At 39.4% G+C, this 18401-nt stretch overlaps 1 protein-coding gene across 1 annotated transcript in view; it reads left to right on the top strand.

The window, feature by feature from the left end:
• STK32B (serine/threonine kinase 32B) overlaps nt 1-18401 on the top strand; it is a 181841-nt gene that overhangs the window by 139969 nt on the left and 23471 nt on the right. Inside the window, exons 7-10 of the mRNA XM_075091882.1 lie at nt 6512-6615; nt 11310-11426; nt 12553-12678; nt 18261-18392. Coding sequence (XP_074947983.1) covers nt 6512-6615; nt 11310-11426; nt 12553-12678; nt 18261-18392 — 479 coding nt within the window. The remainder of the gene's footprint in view (nt 1-6511; nt 6616-11309; nt 11427-12552; nt 12679-18260; nt 18393-18401) is intronic.

The following is an 18401-nucleotide window of genomic DNA, read 5'->3' on the forward strand; positions in this document are numbered from 1 at the left end:
TCTGATGTGGAGTTCTGCAGTCAGATCTGAGGGGAAAGAGACCGCCAGCAGAGGTGGGAGAGGGGGCAACAAGTGGGGACTTCCAGCAACCCAGCAGGATGTTTCTGCCCCCTGGATAACTCCTGTTCTTTGCTCAAGCCATGTAATGCCCCCAGGTCTTTGCATGCATAAACTGTTGCAAATACTTTGCTAACCTGGTAGGAATATGTGAGGCAGGAGCATGTAATAGTCCTCCTGATCCATCAGGCACACAGTCTGTCTTGCGAATCCCCAGTTATGCAGATCAGTTTGTTTCAGCACCAGGGCAGAACAGCTGCGGTCCATGCACTGGGCCAATCTTCCAAATAGCAAATGGGTATTTTTGGACACAATCCCTTCAACAGTTTGCTAGAAAAATTAGCACTGCAGCCACCATGAGCTTTTGAATGGAGTAAGGAAGGTACTTCTGTATAATTTCATATTCAGTAGTAGTTATGACACATTCATTGTTGCTGGGCTTTATTTCAATGGGGCTAGCAACTTGAGGTTTCTTCTCTGAGGTTGATCCAGATGTTCAACCAGAAAGGGTTTCTCTGTGCAAACACAAGCACAAGAACTGGGTTCTGTTCAGTGGTTGAGTAATGCAGAGGGTTTTATGAGGACAGCACTTGGAGTAAGGGCAAGAGAGGCTGTATAACCATATGGCAAACTAATAAGGCATTCTAAATGCAGTGTCTGTATTCAGGTAATGGTATCTAAAATATTTACATTGATTGAATAATTGCATTAAATATGAGTATTAAAACTATTGAGGTGTATTATGTGAATAATGGTACAAAATCTGTTACATTATTGTAACAAGTCTGGACTTCACACTAGAAAATTGCCAGCCCAGCATGGTCAGGCTTTAAGCAGCACTTTGCCTTGTACAACAGAAGTTAGCAGTTGAGTCAGAAAGCCGTCCATTATAATTTAGACCTTTTTAACACATGAGAAAGTAAACACTAGGAGGTAAATTGATAGTTTACCAAGTCCATGTTTATATTCAGGGAGAGGGAAGTTGCTTTCTTTCCTTTTGTTCTTAAAACAGCTTCTCCTCCAAACAGATGATCTCTTGTCTTCACTGTAGTTTGGTTTCTGTTTTCTATTTGAACCTAGAAGAACTACTGACCTCAGAATTTACTTTTCAGGTAAAAGTGAAAATTAATATTTTCTCGAAACAGTGCTGAGAAAGCAGTTAATATTTCACTGAAGCATCTCAGTCCAAGGTTCTCGGAATATTGTTTAAATCAAGTAAAAAATCAAGTAAAGGCCACTTGAAGAAGTGTCTAGTGTGCTCATCTCACTGCACTGTCCCTCTCACCAATTTTGCAAAGTTTCAAAGCAGCCTATGGAAGTCGGCAATGCTTCAAAGTAATAACTCTGTAAGCTTCTTAATCAACACTTGGCAGCCTCCCGGGTAGGCAAGTGCACCAGGCACTCTTTGATTAGCTCCTTGCTAAGGAAGTGAAGCTTAAATCAGTTCATCAGAAACTAAATGCCACATTGTGCTATTTAGGATTCGTACCAAAGCCACTCTAAGCTCTTCATTTTAAGATTTATTCTGATGAATTATCTTTATGATTAAACCAGTATGCTCCATCAAAAATAATAACAGCTATTCTTTGTGCCAACCATTCCAAGTGATAGATCTTGAATTGACTATTTTATCTTGGACAGCCTTTTCAAACTGACCATTGGGCACCAAATTAAAATGGCCTGAATTTCAGAGACCTGGAGCACTTATAGTTTAACTATGGAGTTAAGTGATAACTATGAACACTAGGCAGATTTTACAAACCCTACTTAAAAGTATTTCATCCTATGTACAAAATGCTTTTTTACAGTACGAACAAATAGTAAAAACTGGGTTCAGTATTATTTGCACTTACATTGATATTCTCTTCTATTTCAAGCTCATGAATCATGAAATCATATTGTTAGATACTGATTATCTTCCACAAATAAGGTACAAAATTACCAACCAGTTAAATAAAATTTCAGTTTCATACTTTTTTTTTTACAGGTCTTTAGGGAAATACACATACAATATGAGATGCATCCTCTTACATAATTTACAAGGCAGATCATCTGACTGCTGTGACAATTGCAGTGGGTAGCTGTATATATGAATTGATTTGTCAGATGTTACCCTCTGTTTCACAAAATTATTTGGAGTATGGCTAAACCCATAGAAAAAGAGTATGGATATCCCAGGAAGCCACTGCTTCTGAGATGGATGCAAACCCACCAGATTTGCTTTCATGTTCACTTTTTTTATTAGCCGTTCTCCAGTATGGTTTTATTTTAAAGCAAAATAATGGTTTACTTACTTCATTGGAATCTTTCTCTTGGTACAGAGATGGTCTACAATGATATGGTGTTACTAGAAAGATACAGTGAAAAGCATCAAAAGACAGAGCTCTGAATAGGATTTATTCTAATTTATTATTTGGAAAAAACCCCGTTAACTGGAAATACATGTTAGGGACAGCCAAAAAATGCACTGAAGCACACTTAATGCAGCACAAAGGTAGGTTCATTTTATGCCATTTTTCAAGAAAGCAAAGCAGATAAACAATGAAAGCACAGAAAAATGATATAAGAAAAAACAATTGGAGGATTTTATCTTGGTGAGTTGCTGAAGTTAAATACATGTATTTACTCATTATCATACAAGACACAGAAGCATTCCTGATTTTATTGCTTGCCTTGTTAAAATTAGCACAGATGTCTCAGCTTGGAATGGCATTAGTTTTAAAATGATCTGTCTGTAGTTACCGAAGCCTTCCATGGATCACACTTCTTCCACACATGAAGAGTAATCTCCCAGACCAGAAGAATACCCTGCTCTGAGATACAGACTTTCAGAAGTCCCCAGTGCTTTGGGTGGCAGGTTTTGCAGGTGTCTGAGTGAGGATGAAGAGCCCATGCAGTTCGTGATGACGGTTGCGAAGGTCCCACTGAGACTTCTGGCCTTAAACCCCTTCATCACCCCACTCAGACAGACTTTGACAAGGTGGTACTTGACCTTCATTAGCATCACAGGATACTAGGATGATTCACATTGACAGGGGCCTCAGGAATCTCTAGTCCAATCTCCTGATCAAAGCAGGGTGAGCAGTGAGGCTGGACAAGGTTACTTCTGTTGAAGGTGCTCTTTTGGGCAGCTCTAGTAAAGCAGTTGTCCATTATGTCTTTGATGTTTATTCACAGGGGGCTGTGAAGACCTGTAAGACCTACTGATAGCATCGCTTCTGCACTTTGAATTCACTCTTGCTGCTGCCAGAATTACTAATACTTGATTTAGCTTCACTGTTTAAAAGCTGTGTTCCCACCATGCAAACTTCCACCTGCCTTCAATCTGCCTGTTATAGTAATTACAGGCCTCAGCCAAAAGAATCTGCAGGATCAGACCCAGTAGTAAAACCACATCTTTTCCTGAAAAGCCTTTGTTCAGTAGAAAGTTTTTGAGGAAAAAGATCTGAAACTCTCTTTCTCACATGCACTTTCTCACTTTTGTTCACATGAATGAACTTTTGCAGGCAGAATCCTTGCATTTAGGTAGACACACAGGGTAAAATATGTAAGTATACTTGTCATCTAAAATCTGTTATGATAGGAGAGGATTTGTGCCAAAAGGGTGCACACAGCAGAGCTGTTGCCCTTGCTGCAAGGTGGGAAGCTCAAATCTTATCATCCTTTGGCAGAACCTACCCACAGCAAGCTGCAGGACAGCTGTCCAAGCTGAGCCTGAAATCAAATTAAAATTTTAAAAGTTTACAGATAGTCTATTCCAATAACACTCCTAAAGAAAATCAATGTAGAGTTTTAATTTTCCTTTCAGATTTTTTATTTGTTTTTATCGTAGCCAGTTTGCACTCAGAATTGGTTCTCCTGACATAATTATTTCTTACAGCAAAATCTAATGTTATGTTTTATATTTCACAGCTCTAGTTCTTCAGAGGTCAGCTAACCCCATCACCTGGAGGACCTGCTGTCTTTCTGTAAAATCATGCTATGTTTCAGAATGAGCAGGCAGACTCCAGAAGTCTGCCATACAGGTTGGGGCCTTCGTTTGGGCCTAATGTCTCAGCTCGGAAAGGCTTTTACACACATTAATCACAATATTAATGTGAGATTAGTATTTAACAGCCTTGCTAAACTGGGGAAAGCTCTGTTGTCTTCAGTAGGGTTGACATGTCACTCTTAGAATAAACCTATACATAGGATACTGGAAATCATATTGTACCTTCTGTCGGTCTCCCCTGTCATCTTGCAAAGCTGCTTCAGATCTTGCAAAGCTTCGCTGCAGATGACTGAGCACAGAGAGTCTGTCCAGCTGGACTGTAAATAATTTTGAGATAGCAGGGGAAAAGGGGCTATCTGCCTTAAAAATCAGAAGCCTAACTGCCCATTTTCTGATCTAAGGATGCTGTCATCAGCTTCAGGCGACAAAATAGAGCCTCAAACCACCAGGGACACTGGGCAAAAGAAAGCATTTTCTGCTGATCTGCTTAATGTGGGATGAGTTGACCTTGAAGCTTTTAGAAGAAGCAAATAAAATAGAAGTGGATAACTCAGTCAGTGGATTAGCAAAACAGCTGCACTGTTCTATCAGTGTTGTAGGTTGCATCAATAAAGTACTTTCACCTCTACCTCTTCACGGAAATCAGATAGTGATCCGTCACATTATTACAATGTTAAAGCTATAAAAGAAAGAGTGAAACCAATATTATACCTATATAGCTCAGTAAAAAAGTCCTCAAAGGCTATTTTCTGTAATGGGATATTATACATCATCTAGGCACAGTGGGGAAAACCCATAACAAATGTGGCTAAATAAAGCAAACCTTTACTACAAAGTACCTGGTACCTTGTGCCTGATGTGCAATTTAGGTGCACTGATCCATTGAAGTAACACACAAAATCCTGCCTACCCTCTTAGCATCTATGTGATAGACCATGCACATGTAAGTTGTGTTGACAGAGATCCCCAGCAGCATGCAAACAAGCTCTGAAGTACATCTGAAGATATAACATGCCAAGTGAACCTATATTATCTGGAGGTGAGACACAGATAACTCAGTGTGATGACTTTTATGACATTGTTGATTCACGCCATACTGGATCACAGCACAAGCTTACCTATGCCAGAAATGCACTGATCAGCTATCTTCCAAACACATGTACTCTGGCAAAAATATTTATTTAGGTGCCTGCAGTTCTACTACCAAACCTATTTAGAGATGATCCTGCTGGGCAGAGAGTACAGGAGCACTTTCATTCATTCATTGCTCTTCATTCTACAGATTAGGGTTTTGCCTCATCTAATTCATGGATGCCAAAATCCTCTACTAGGTTGGGCTCTTCAAGACTTTTTGAACTCAGGCCTGGGGTTACAAACTGTTAGGTTGCCATCCATAAAGGTTGCCATCCATAATGATGCAAGGACTGCAAAAATTCCTCTGAAAGGAACGTCTTTCTTTTAATTAAAGGTGCTTATTTAAATGCCATACATAGTCAAATCCCAAACTGCCAGTCAGTAGTAAGTGTGACCAGACTACATTATTCATTGCAGTATGCCCATTAGAAAGTGATGCAATGGTAATCAGGTGGTAATGTGATACATTAGACTCAGTGTCATGGCCAGAAGAGGCTGACATGGTAATTGCAATCTAGCATGATGTTACGGTTGGTGATAGTGTTGTTTAGAAAATCCCCAGGGAAATGTTGTTTTCACAAAGTGTACTGAGATTCTGCTATGAAATAATTAGAAAAGCATGACTGACTCTTCATTTCATATCCTTTCTTACTTATATATGGTTTTCTGAAGAAACTACAGTGGCATTATTTAGTATGTCTTTGTTGCTGAAATTAGCCAACTGGATCTGGTTTTGAAAAGATCTTTTTTTTTCCCCCCAGGGAAGTTATTTTTATAGAATTCATTACTTTGTTTACAGTGTGTTTACTTCCAGTCAGGACAGAGATTCTCACAGCATCTAATCAGTGTCAGGATTTGTATTTAATTACCATTTTCCTATGTTGAATACCTTTAAAACCCATCTAATTAACTCTATCCAAATGTAGAATAAGGATGAGATTTACCATGTTCAACACCTCCATCAATCACAGAGAATCACCTCGCCTATATATTTGTCCCATAAGATGTCTGCATTCCCCTGAATAGTCCAAGTGATGCTTCAGTTCAGGTATTCCCTTCCTATTACTTATTTTTATTTGCATAACATAAAACTAAAATGGACCAGGTAGGAATTAACATAAAATTATTGGCTTTTGAAAAACCCTGACCAGTGAAGTTCACTTGTTGCCAGCAAACCAATGCAGTGAAACTGCAGCCTGAAAATGATGTGTTTACATATGTATTTAGTTCCAGTGAATTATATCCTTATTAATTTTTCAAATACCAACATTAATGATCCATAGTCTAAGCTTAATATAATGCTTTTTTAAATTTAATTTATTGTTTTAGCTCCAGAAGTGTTCCAGACCTTTATGGATGGAGGTCCAGGATACTCGTACCCAGTAGACTGGTGGTCGCTAGGAATTACAGCGTATGAATTACTGAGGGGTTGGGTAAGAATGATGGCATTTGTTGTTACTCATCACATTGACTGACAGAAGTCCCAAAGTTTGCTGTGCCCCTGAGTGCATGATAAAATTGGAATGGATGAGGCTGCAGTTCAGGTCAGGAATGCTGTCCTGATCCTTTCCAGGTGGAGACAGTCTTGGGGAAATTTCACTCCACTCTCAATTACATTATGCAAGTTTGCCTAAAATGGACATAAACTACGGTGGGCACTAAGGAAAAGCCTAATGCTTTAATGAGTTCTTAACAATGCTGAATTGGAAACGATGGTATTTTTTTCCAAACAGAAATTGAGTTACTTCAGGTTTTATTATATCTCTAATTATCTTGGCTAATACCTTAAAAGAGTTAATGTAATATCCTAAGATGCTTGGCCCAGCTACAGAAAATGCTTATCTGCCGGTGCACTTGTTACTTATCTGATCAGTTATATGAATAAGCTTAATGAAAAATCTTCCTGAGCATGGTCAAATATCACAGAAGATAATGGAAAATTCTTTTCCAGTTTGGTTCAAAGGATTGAAGTTGGTTGCTTAAATATTTACTGTTCCCTGTGGAAAACAGTAATTTAGATATTATTTCAGGATAATGACATAGTTAAAGTAGCTGGGATTTCACTTTTAATTCCTATTTTGGAAAGAGGATTTTATTGCATTGCTGTATGCTGTTTTTAAGGAAGTATTATTTGTTATCATATGACACTAACACAATATTGCTATCCTGTCCTGGTAGGCACTTTGTAATGTGAGACAATGCATCCCGTAAAGATCTCACAGTTTCATGTAGGGTGACAGACAAAGAAAACTAGAAATAAATAACAATTATTATTCCCATTTTTAGATGGAAAACTACATTTCAGAATGTCTGCGCATTGTTGTTTCACTCCAGAAGTCACATTTTTCAAAGGCCTAAAACTTGGCCAAACTATTTTGTCTTTCCATAGAAATGGTAAAAGTCATGCTCCTGATACAAATATCTCTCCCATGCCAAATCTCAGCCCTGCTCTGAAAACACAGGAGTATTAAAAACCTTTTTAGAAAAAATAAAAGGTCTTTGCAATTTTCTCTGCTATCACTCTCAGGAATTACTGAGTGTTTAAGCTGACGTTCTTCCCAGGATGGAAAATTTTAACCTAAACAGTTAATTTCTGGCAGTGATAAGCATAATACATTCTCAACCCTAGTCACAGACAGTAGTGCTGGCTGCACATATAATAAATTAAAAGAACATCCTGCTGTTTTTATATCAACCCTTTCACCAATGAGCGTCTCCAAGAAAGCAGCACAATGAATGATTGTGTGAGGAAAGCTGAACTCCCTAGACAAATCGCAAAAGATACCTAGTCACTTTAATAAATTAAAATTTATGTAGAATAGTATCCATTTGCCAAGAGCTGTACAGTCTTCTCTGAATAAGTCTATCTGGCTACAGACAAAGCAAAGCTGAGACTGGATCAAATCTTTTTTTTTTAAATAAAAACATTGCCGTCTCTCCATGCTCCAGTCAACAAAGCCAGCTGCTTGTTTCCTCCTGAAGAGCAGCTCTTGCCCACTGAGAAAGCCAGAGGATGGCTTGGCAGCCCACGCCTTTGTATGGACTAAGAAAAAGTGTATTTTTTCCTGAATTGTATTTCTAAATTTTTCTAGTCTACACAAGGCCTAAACTGACAGGAGTGATGGCAAAAGAAGTAACAGCAGATTGAGGAAGTGTGCTTAAGCAGAGGCATGTTGCTGTCTGCAACAACCATGCGCTCCATCTGCTGCAGCAGCCCTGTGCAGATGGCTGCAAAGAAGCCGCTTGTGCCTACGAGGCTGCAAGCTAAACCTGCAGGCAGGCAGCCCCCTCCTCCTCCACTCTCCCACAGCACTTTGTTTGGTGGTGAGAAGAGATCCCCACTGCCACAGAGCAGATGGGCGGGCGCTTGGTGCAGCCCACCAGCCTCTGCTACAGCAGTCCTGGGGAAAGAGGAGGGTGTTGCACTGGGCAGAGCCACCCAGAGATGAATTTCTGCATGCATGGTGCATGCTAGTGCATGGAGAAGGCAGGATGGAAGGAGCATTAGAAATGAGAAACATTACGGTTGGACTTGATGACCCTAGAGGTCTTTTCCAATCTTAATGATTCTATGAAAATTGGATCATTTTCCACCTCTGAGCTGTGCATAGCGTATGATGTTGCCTGCCTGAGTTCAGGAGCAGCTAAGTAAAGATGAGCTGCTTTTTACCAAGCTGAATGCTTGTTTTTATTTGCCTCTATTTGCCATTTGAGATGGAAGAGTCCTCAGAGAAGGCTCAGGGTGCTCAAGGCATTATAGCCATTCTCATGACTTGCTCCCTGCTGCCAGGCAGCCAAGGCAATGCATTGCTGGAAACAGGACTGTACCTACAGGAGTAGGTTACATCTGGCACAGAGCTGTCTCGACCGTTTTTTGATAATCCACAGTAGCGCTAGCATTTCTCAGTATGTTGCAGGCACATTTCTCTCCTTAGCCAGCTGTTGATAAAAGACCTAACAACCAAAAAAGTAAATTTATAAAGCTTTGCACCAAACGTTGATCTTTTCCCCAAGTCCATGAAATTAAACTGGATAACACAAACCATGACACATGTCAGTCTGTTCCTAAGCTAGACACAACTGCTAAAATATTATAATAACTGTATGTACTATGCCCTCAGCAGAGACAGGGTGAAGGAAAGAGGTAGTAGGTGGGATTCTTGGACTCTGACTTTCATTGTGATGTGAACAGTTTACAACAAATTTTGGTAAAACATCACAAACAAAAGCAGACCAGATTTTTTTTTCCTTTTTCACAAAAATCCCAGAAGGGATCTGACTCTCAAGTAGATTGAATAGCTGAAAAACACGGGAGATATAGGTGTGAAGGACCTCAAAAGACCAAATTTATAATTGCCATTTCTTTGAGTATTTACAGTTCAAGTTAGCTAAGAACAATATTAAAAATCTTTGCAAATCTCAAAAAATCAGGTAAGATTGCAAAATGCTAATAAACTTTAAAATAAGTTTTTAAAGGATTTTTCTGGGGAGGAAAAAGGCATGTGCAGAAACATCCTTAACAGAAAAACTTTCTTATTTTTATTCTCACTTTTTACTTCTTTCAAAGAGTCATCATTCTTTCAGGTTGCTGTTTTTAGAGCTAGGTCACCATTTTCAACAATTGGTATAAATTCTGGCTCAATTATCATATTGGTCACATTATTATACCAAGTCTAAATCAACAGTAGGTTACTTCTTGACAACAGACAGAATGTTAACCTTTCATTTTTAATAGCTGTTTCATGGCAGCATTACCACAGGTAGGAAAAAGCATATGACAGACTATTTCAAATGACAGTTTTGAACCTGATTCAAGAAAATTATGCATTCAGAGAATGCATTTAGGTCCTATTGAATTCATATGGACATGATACAGCTAAATGACAACAGACTAGCTGAATGTGAATCAAAGCAAAAAGCTTTAAGCAATCCTTGGATTTATTTTTAGAACATCCCAATTCCTTGGAATGAATGGACTTGGTTTCATACACATGTTCAAAGTTAAACATGTTCATGAATCTTCTCAAAATAAGAATGTTTATGAAGAGTGGCTCCAATTCGCCATCAGATTATGTAACTAACATCTAGAAATATTCTTAAATTTTAATCTTGTACCAGGACACACTGGCAAAAGACAAGGGATAATTCAGATCTAGTGAAGGTGATCAGTGTCTGCTCTTTGATGTTAAGGGTATTGGATTAAAAGGTAGCTCTGTGGTGTATGAATTATGATGCAGCAATTTGCACATTGCTGCTATGATGGCATTTGACTGCAGACCTCATATCACATATTTCTCACCTGCTGGGTACAACTTAATTCACAAGCAATCCACACTCTATCCTTGTTTAAAAAAATACATCAACATAGAGTAACATTCTAATAACTTGCTTCGCAAATGCAAGTCTTTAAAAAATATGTGCACAATAATTAATAAGAATACTGGTTTATATGTAGTAATTTCATTTCCAAATGCTGTATTTAATAAAAGATAATTCACAGCAATCTTCATGAACAAAGCACTGTGAATGCTAGAGCTGCTCTTCACCAGTAGAAGAATTTAGACACTACTAACACAGGACAGCAGGTCTATATAATGCATAGGTCCATGTAATTAGTCGATTGTAGATTTTAAAAAGGGCATCGGAGGGTTGGGATTTGGAGTCTACTTTTTTACTGTGGTTCTTACACAGGGTTTTGTAAGCATTTTTTAATTTCTCTGTCTACCACTCAGTAAAATCAGGATGACAAATCTCCCTTCAGCCACCACTTTTCCATTTTGTCAGTTTAGATCACAAGTACACTCTAGTACTACAAGTAAAAAATAGTAAATAATCCACATTTCACATGGAATGCCCCAGGAACAAAATTATTCAGCCATCTCATTTGAACTGATACTTCTTTTCATGAGAGAAAAATTTGCAGAGGAAATGCATCTATGAGTAATTACATTCATTACGACCAAAGAAAAGCACACATGCAAAGAAGGATTAGCCTCAAAATTGTTATAACATGTTTTGGTGGTTTTGATATTTCCAGCATAAACAATACTGAGCTCAGGAAAGCATGACTTGTCTACACTCTTTTATTCCTTCTTGCTGATTTGATATTGATTTAACTTTATCCCAGAGGCCCTATGAAATTCATTCTGCCACCCCCATTGATGAGATACTCAACATGTTCAAGATAGAAAGAGTTCACTACTCATCTGCATGGTGCAAGGGCATGATAGCACTACTGAAAAAGGTAAGAAAGCACAAACACCTTCTGTCATCTCTTCTTTCCTCTTCAAAAAGGCCCCCCAACAATGCAGAGGCATCAGGCAAGCACATGCTTTAGGTAGTCAAAATTTCAAGGATAAGAAAGCAGTGCTTATTTCTAGACTTTTCTGAATGTTAGTGGTGCAGTATTCTCTCTTGAGAAGCTGGATTATTCTTAGGCTTAGACTCAGGCATTTTATAGCCACAAATAAATAGAAATCTTTTTTTTTTTAATCTTATAAAACTGATTCACTAGTGATAGCAAAACTCTGGGGATCAGTAATTGCCACTCTGTGCCCTGGCCCCATCACCTCCAGCCCTACTTGTTCATGTGGGAAAGGGAAGAAGAAGCCACTCTGCCCTCTTAATTTCTGCCACAGTTTCCAGCCAGGGAGCTTAGAAGTGAAAAGGGCTGTATCTTTCCCTGTCCCATGTTGCTATAGTTGCAGCAACAAAAGTCAAGCCACTTTGCTGTAAATGTCACTAAGCTACAAGCTGGGGTTCTTTCTGAGTGCATTACGACCCTGGAAATAGCTTTCTTCCCAAAATCACAGGGTTTCTTTGCTTTAATTTTCTGGCCATGCTGCAAGGATCATCTGCCTCTTTTAGGTATTTCAGATCATCAGTACTGATACTTGAGCAGGAATTGTTTGTGAACGTGTGACCAGAAAAGCAGGAGATCTGTTCCTTTTGCAGGAGCGAGCAATCTATTTTTGATAGATGGAGCAATGAGGTGTTTATTTTAATTCATGCCAGGATGCTCAGTGTTACTATATCTTCCAATAAATTAAAGACAAAACACAAATTGTTGGGTAGCATTGAACTATGATGTTTCATGTCACTTGGACTCCTGTGTATTTGTAAGCAGATTTCTGTTACTAATACATTTGTATACCTCATGCCTGCAACAGCCATCTGGTGGCAATTAAATTATATTAATTTCTTATGAGATATTACTTTTATTTTTTTAGATTGGGCCTTCTAGGAGCTGTTAGAGGATTCCCTATCCATTTTCTTACTCTAAATTGTGTATCATACAATTTATGTATAATATGTTTACTCTTTTTATATGGCAACTGGTTCCTTAGAAAATGCCTTGTGTTTCATCACAGCTCCTCACTAAGGACCCAGAGTGCCGTCTTTCAAGCCTCGCAGACATCCAAAGCTCTCCATACCTAGCTGATGTCAACTGGGATGCTGTTTTAGAGAAAACTGTGACCCCAGGCTTTATTCCTAATGTAAGTCAATATTCCAGGTGAACTATGTTTGCAAATTCCAACTTTAATTATCACTGCTGTTTTATTTGTTTACGTTTGTGTTTATTGCTCTTCAGTGATTTACTTCTCACAGAAGCTTTACTTTGGATTCTGCTTTCATTTACTCAGTCACAGCTAAAGGAAAATTTGGCCCATTTCATTAGATCACAACAAAAACTAATTAACCGTGGTTCACTTTTTGTTCCTTTTCAAATAAAAAGCATTTTCCAGACTTTGCATTTCAGTTGTTAGAGCAAATGATTGTCAGAGTTAACTCCGAGCCAAAGAATACCAAGACGACTGTTGCTGCTCTGAAAGTTAGGAATCTAAGCATTTGCAAAACTTTATAACATCCCAGTATGCTGTTCCTTTTTCACTTAAAAAATGTTGTTTCAAAAGACTGACCTATTTCCTTTGTGACAGTTTCCTACACTAAAACATTTAGATTCTGTGAGAGAATCTGGTGGGGTTTTTTTACTGTGGTTCGATTTTGTTGGTATTTTCTGGATATTTCCATTTTGATCATTTGTAAGTTAAATGGACTTGAAGGCCATGAATAAAAAGCAGTGACTGTGGTGTTGACGTGCTTCTCCACTTTGTTGCTTGTCCATTTTGCGGACTTGGCAGTACTAGGTTTATGGTTGGACTCAATGATCTTAAAGGTCTTTTCCAACCTAAATAATTCTATGATTCTATGTTCAGTCATATTGCACCATAATTCTCCTCCAAACAATAAATTTGTAGCATTCCAAGGATTGTTTATGTCTTTTTATGCAACTGTGAATAAAGATGAGGAAGGGGGAATAGCTAGACCCTATCCTCATCCAGGGTCACGTTAGAGTTCTTGTTAATCTTATGGGGACAGGATCCAGCCCTGCAGAAGCTGATGGAGAGAGAGCATTGACTAATGGAGCAAAGGCAGCCAGGTGGGTTGCCAAGACAGTGCTGGCAGTGTTTGCTGTGCTTATTGGCATCTGACCAGAGCCTTTCCTGGAAGCAGCATCCTGCAGTACAAGAAATCTGCGGGTGGGCAAGCAGAGGTGAAATTCCTTCCTTTCACATTTTAGCTCAGTACTGGTGCAATCTGAAAGCTTGAGAGGTGAATATCATATCTACCAAACCAAGGCCAGGACTCCTTCCCTGTTACTCAGCATCCCTGTATCTGGAATAACTGCTATGTCATGCCAGGCCCTTCCCCTCTGCTCTCCCAGGTTGCTACCCTAAACCAAGCACTGCAGAACAAAGCTCCTCCCTGGCCTGGCGGACCATGAACTCCATTCTCCAAGCTGGCATGGATCTATAAGATGAATGGAGACTGCTTTTCCTCGTTTCCTTTTTTTTCAAGTGAGAGTTGCCCTCTGAGATATCGGAGGCACGGGGTGACTCTTTCTCAGACAAAACCAACAGATTATTTAGACCTCCAACTCCAAATGAAAGTTTAATCCACAACTATCAGCATGTAGGAAACTTCACAACCCTGTTTGGTATTTTAAAAGAGGGATCCAGTTCCCCATACTCAAAGGTACAGCATAAATGGGGTCCAGGAGCGTCCCAGACTCTACAAAACCCAGTCATGCCTAGATGCATGTCTTAGGACTTCAAGTCAAGAGGACTTCAACCTGCTTCAGCAAAACTGGCTACTGAAACCTGTCTATGGCAAGTCTGTTCTCTGATCCTGTACTCCTGTTGCGTCCCCAGTGTTCCTCTTTCCCCAAACATCTCCTCAGTCTCCTCCTTGCTTGCATTCAAGCTTGAATTCGTAGGGCCATATCTTCGATCTTCACTCTGCTTGGATTGGACTCGAGCTAGCTTTCATCCTGGAGCATGCAGCCAACTAATGCAATGTGTGCCACCCTGCTAAGCCTGCCTCCTTAGCAATGAGGTATGGCAGTCTGGCTGTAGTAATAGGACCTAATAAAGGGACTGCAAATTTTCTACATTCGGGTGGTTACATCCAGCCTGCCCAAAGCTGGAGCACAAGAAGTGCGATGGTCTGTGTCTGGCCATAAAGGAGTATCCCCAAGTCCTTAATTCACAGTTCTCATGTGGCTGTTTGCTTCTTTCCATCTGGTTGTAGGTTGTTTTGAGGGTACCATACTCCTGTGAGAGTATAGATAAGTTTCCTGACTTCTAAGGATGGTGAAAATAGTAATTTTAAACATAATTTCAGAAGCAATTGTGGAACCTATATGTCTGGTAGTGCTCTGTTAGCCAGGTGGCCTGTCTCTGTGGCTGATGTTGACAATGGTGGACATAATGGAGACTGAGAAAAGAGGAAGTCCTCTTGAAATACTTTTAACCATCTGCCATTAAATGTGTCTAAACACAGCTATTCTTTTTCTATTTGGATTCACTTAATTTGTGTTCTGGAAGGAATCTATAATATTGGAGTGTAATTTATAATATCAGAGGAAAAATAATTGTCTACGTTTAAAAGAAAACAGGAGTAAAAAGTTACTTTTATGTACTCAGATTAACTGGAAAGTCCCATTACAAATTGTACTTCAGGGCAGAGGCTGATATTGCCAGGATTGGTCCACCTGGTTGATCAGGTTTGTTAGGAAACACAGTGAGAATGTGAGTCAAATTGTCTTTTCTAGCACAACACTTGTTTTTATAGTAAACTTTACTGTTTCATGAGACCAAGTTTGGCCAGGAATTTTCCAAGAACTATTCTCTCTGTTGGCCCAGCAAAACCTTCACTGATTAACTGGGGCTACACCACAAAATATTTCTTGTTTTTCAGGCTTTGGATAAGAGGGCGAACTGGGGCCAAGATACACTGTGATCTGGGGAGAGTTTTATAACTAGAGAGGTTTATGACTTTTTGACAGCTTGCTGTTACTGCCAGGAGCTTGCCTGCCTTCTGCAGGCAAGCGGGCATGCAGGAGGCCTGTGGTAGGAAGGTCCCATCATTTAATTTCTCCCCATGTAGTTTGATTCGATAAACATCATTCTTATTTACCTAGTACATGTGTTTCTTTATGGGTTATCTAGTTTCTTTATATTCAGCTTGGAGTCATAAATTGTTACAAGCTTTTATGTATTGTTAAATATTTGATAAAGGAAGCAAGAAATTATTTAAATGCATTTTGTTTTCAGTTTTAAAGCTTCAGAACTGAAGCGATGTATTTTTTAAGTGGTCAGACAAATCTTAAAACTGTACATGCTCAAAAAATGAACTGATATTGATCAAACATAAAGAAATATTTATTTATAAATAAATATAAATAAGCTATAAACCTCCATTAATAAAAAACAAATGAATTTTACTAAACCTGACTGGATAGTATGGAGGAAGAGACATCAGAGGGCTTAATATTATACTTTGAGTGTACAGATTTCATAGGAATAAAAATGATGGAGTCATCTCTAAATCAAATGTTTCACTGTAGGACAACACAAGTTATACAAGCGATTTCGGATATGTATTTTCTGCTTAGTGCCTTTGGTTACTAAATATCTGCCATTATATATAACTTGTCTTAGTACTTCCACCTTGATGGTGACAATGATGTGATTAAACTCCCAGAAGTCCCGGAGGAAAACAGGCTGCTTTTAAGATCTTCCATCACACAATTCAATTTGTTTGCAAATATTTTTTTAATGCTTTGAGAAAATGAGCAGAAGAAAGGATCTCATGTTATTCTGATTACAGGAGTGGCAAAACACTGATCCAGTAATTAGGATGCCAAACAGTGACTTTTTAAAAATTTATTGAATTCAGCTGAACCATAGATTTTCTGACCATACCCTGGCTCTTATCCCTAAATAGAGGAACAGTTCATCCCAAATGTTGTCACAGAATCACAGAATCATTAAGGTTGGAAAAGACCTCTGGGATCACCAAGTCCATCTGTCAACCCAACACCACCAGGCCTCCTAAACCATGCCCTGAAGTGCCACATCTACACGTTTTCTGAACACCCCCAGGGATGGTGACTCCACCACCTCTCTGGGCAGCCTGTCCCGATGCCTGACCACTCCTTCAGTAAAGAAATTCTTCCTAATATCCAATCTAAACCTCCCCTGGTGCAGCTTGAAGCCATTTCCTCTTGTTCTATCACTAGTAACTTGGGAGAAGACACCAACACCCACCTCACTACAGCCTCCTTTCAGGCAGCTGTAGAGAATGGTAAGGTCTCCCCTCAGCCTCCTCTTCTCCAGGCTAAACAACCCCAGTTTTCTCAGCCACTCCTCCTAAGATTTGTTTTCCAGACCCTTCACCAGCTTCGTTGCCCTTCTCCGGACACGCTCCAGCAACTCAATGTCGTTCTTGTGCTGAGGGGCCCAAAACTGAACACAGTACTTGAGGTGCAGCCTCACCAGTGCCGAGTACAGGGGCACAATCCCCTCCCTGCTCCTGCTGGCCACACTATTCCTGATACAAGCCAGGATGCCATTGGCCTTCTTGGCTGCCTGGGTACACTGCTGGCACTGGGAAAAGTGAGGAGTGCCAAACTCAACTAGTTTCAGTAATTTAAGGCACTTACTGCTATGCTCATTAAATATTATAACCTCTACAGCCCATTTCCAAAACCTGTTCTTACTCTGAAAAAAGTCCAAGGGTGCTGAGCACATTTCCCCACTTCCAAAAAGACAGGCACTTTTTGTGGGTAGGCAGTGGCAACCAAGTTCCCCCAGTGAAACACTGAAGAGAGCACCTACCTGCTTTCAAGTGTCCACAAGAACAGGGCAGTTCCTCTAGGGAAGCCAGGGAACAGCAGGTCCCACCAACCCTCCAACAAGCATTGTCATGAGATGGCTTTGCTGCACTAATGAACAGAGTTAAAAAAAATCCTTGAGGCATAACTATGCTCCTGTAAACTTTTATGCTGAAAAGATCTGAAAGAATCAAGAACCTGAAAAGAATTAAGGAAGAATCTGAAAAGAATCAAGGAAGGAAATGGCCCTATAGAAATAGTGTTTCCAGTCATCCTGCTTAAAAAAGAACATCCTGATACAACAAAGAATCCTAAGATTTGGTTAAAGCACCACAAATCAACGTAAAAATTGAGAATCCAGAATATTTACGTAATGTAAGTAATGGGTAAGAAAAAGCATAACAGATCCATTTTTTTTATAAAAATGCTGCTAGCCAAAAAAGGTCTGTTCCTTCCTTTGTTGTCCTGTATAGGAGCTAGGTAACTGAATCCAGCTGCAACTCTTCAGAAAATCAGATTTTTACAAGTAAGGTCTTAGAGATACTCCCCATCCCTCCTGCACCCTTGTCGTTTATGTTCTACAGCACTAGACAATATTACGATGAAGATCTTGGGCCAGATTAATCTCTCTCACTGGGATAACAGAATTGTAGCCACTCTAGGAGTACATCTGTATACAACTAGGAAGAGGAGCTAACTCTTTGTAATTGCTTTAAGATATGGGTTTTTTCTTAACTCCCTTATGTAAACTTCAAGCATCACTCCCAGCCTAAAAAGACAGTTTTCATTTTACAGATAAGGCTGGGAAGCTGGATCATTTTTAATGCTAATAACTCTTGCCGGACAAACTTAAAAACACAATGATGCTTCAAAGAGTAACTTTGAATCCTTTTGCACCAGAAAGGAAGACTGAACTGTGATCCTACATTTGAACTTGAAGAAATGATTTTAGAGTCCAAACCTCTCCATAAAAAGAAAAAGCGACTTGCCAAAAACAAATCCAAAGATGGAGCTAAGGAAACCTGCCCACTGGTAAGCTGG

The sequence above is a fragment of the Phalacrocorax aristotelis genome, chromosome 4 (assembly GCF_949628215.1).
Source record: "Phalacrocorax aristotelis chromosome 4, bGulAri2.1, whole genome shotgun sequence".
Lineage (NCBI taxonomy): Eukaryota > Metazoa > Chordata > Aves > Suliformes > Phalacrocoracidae > Phalacrocorax > Phalacrocorax aristotelis.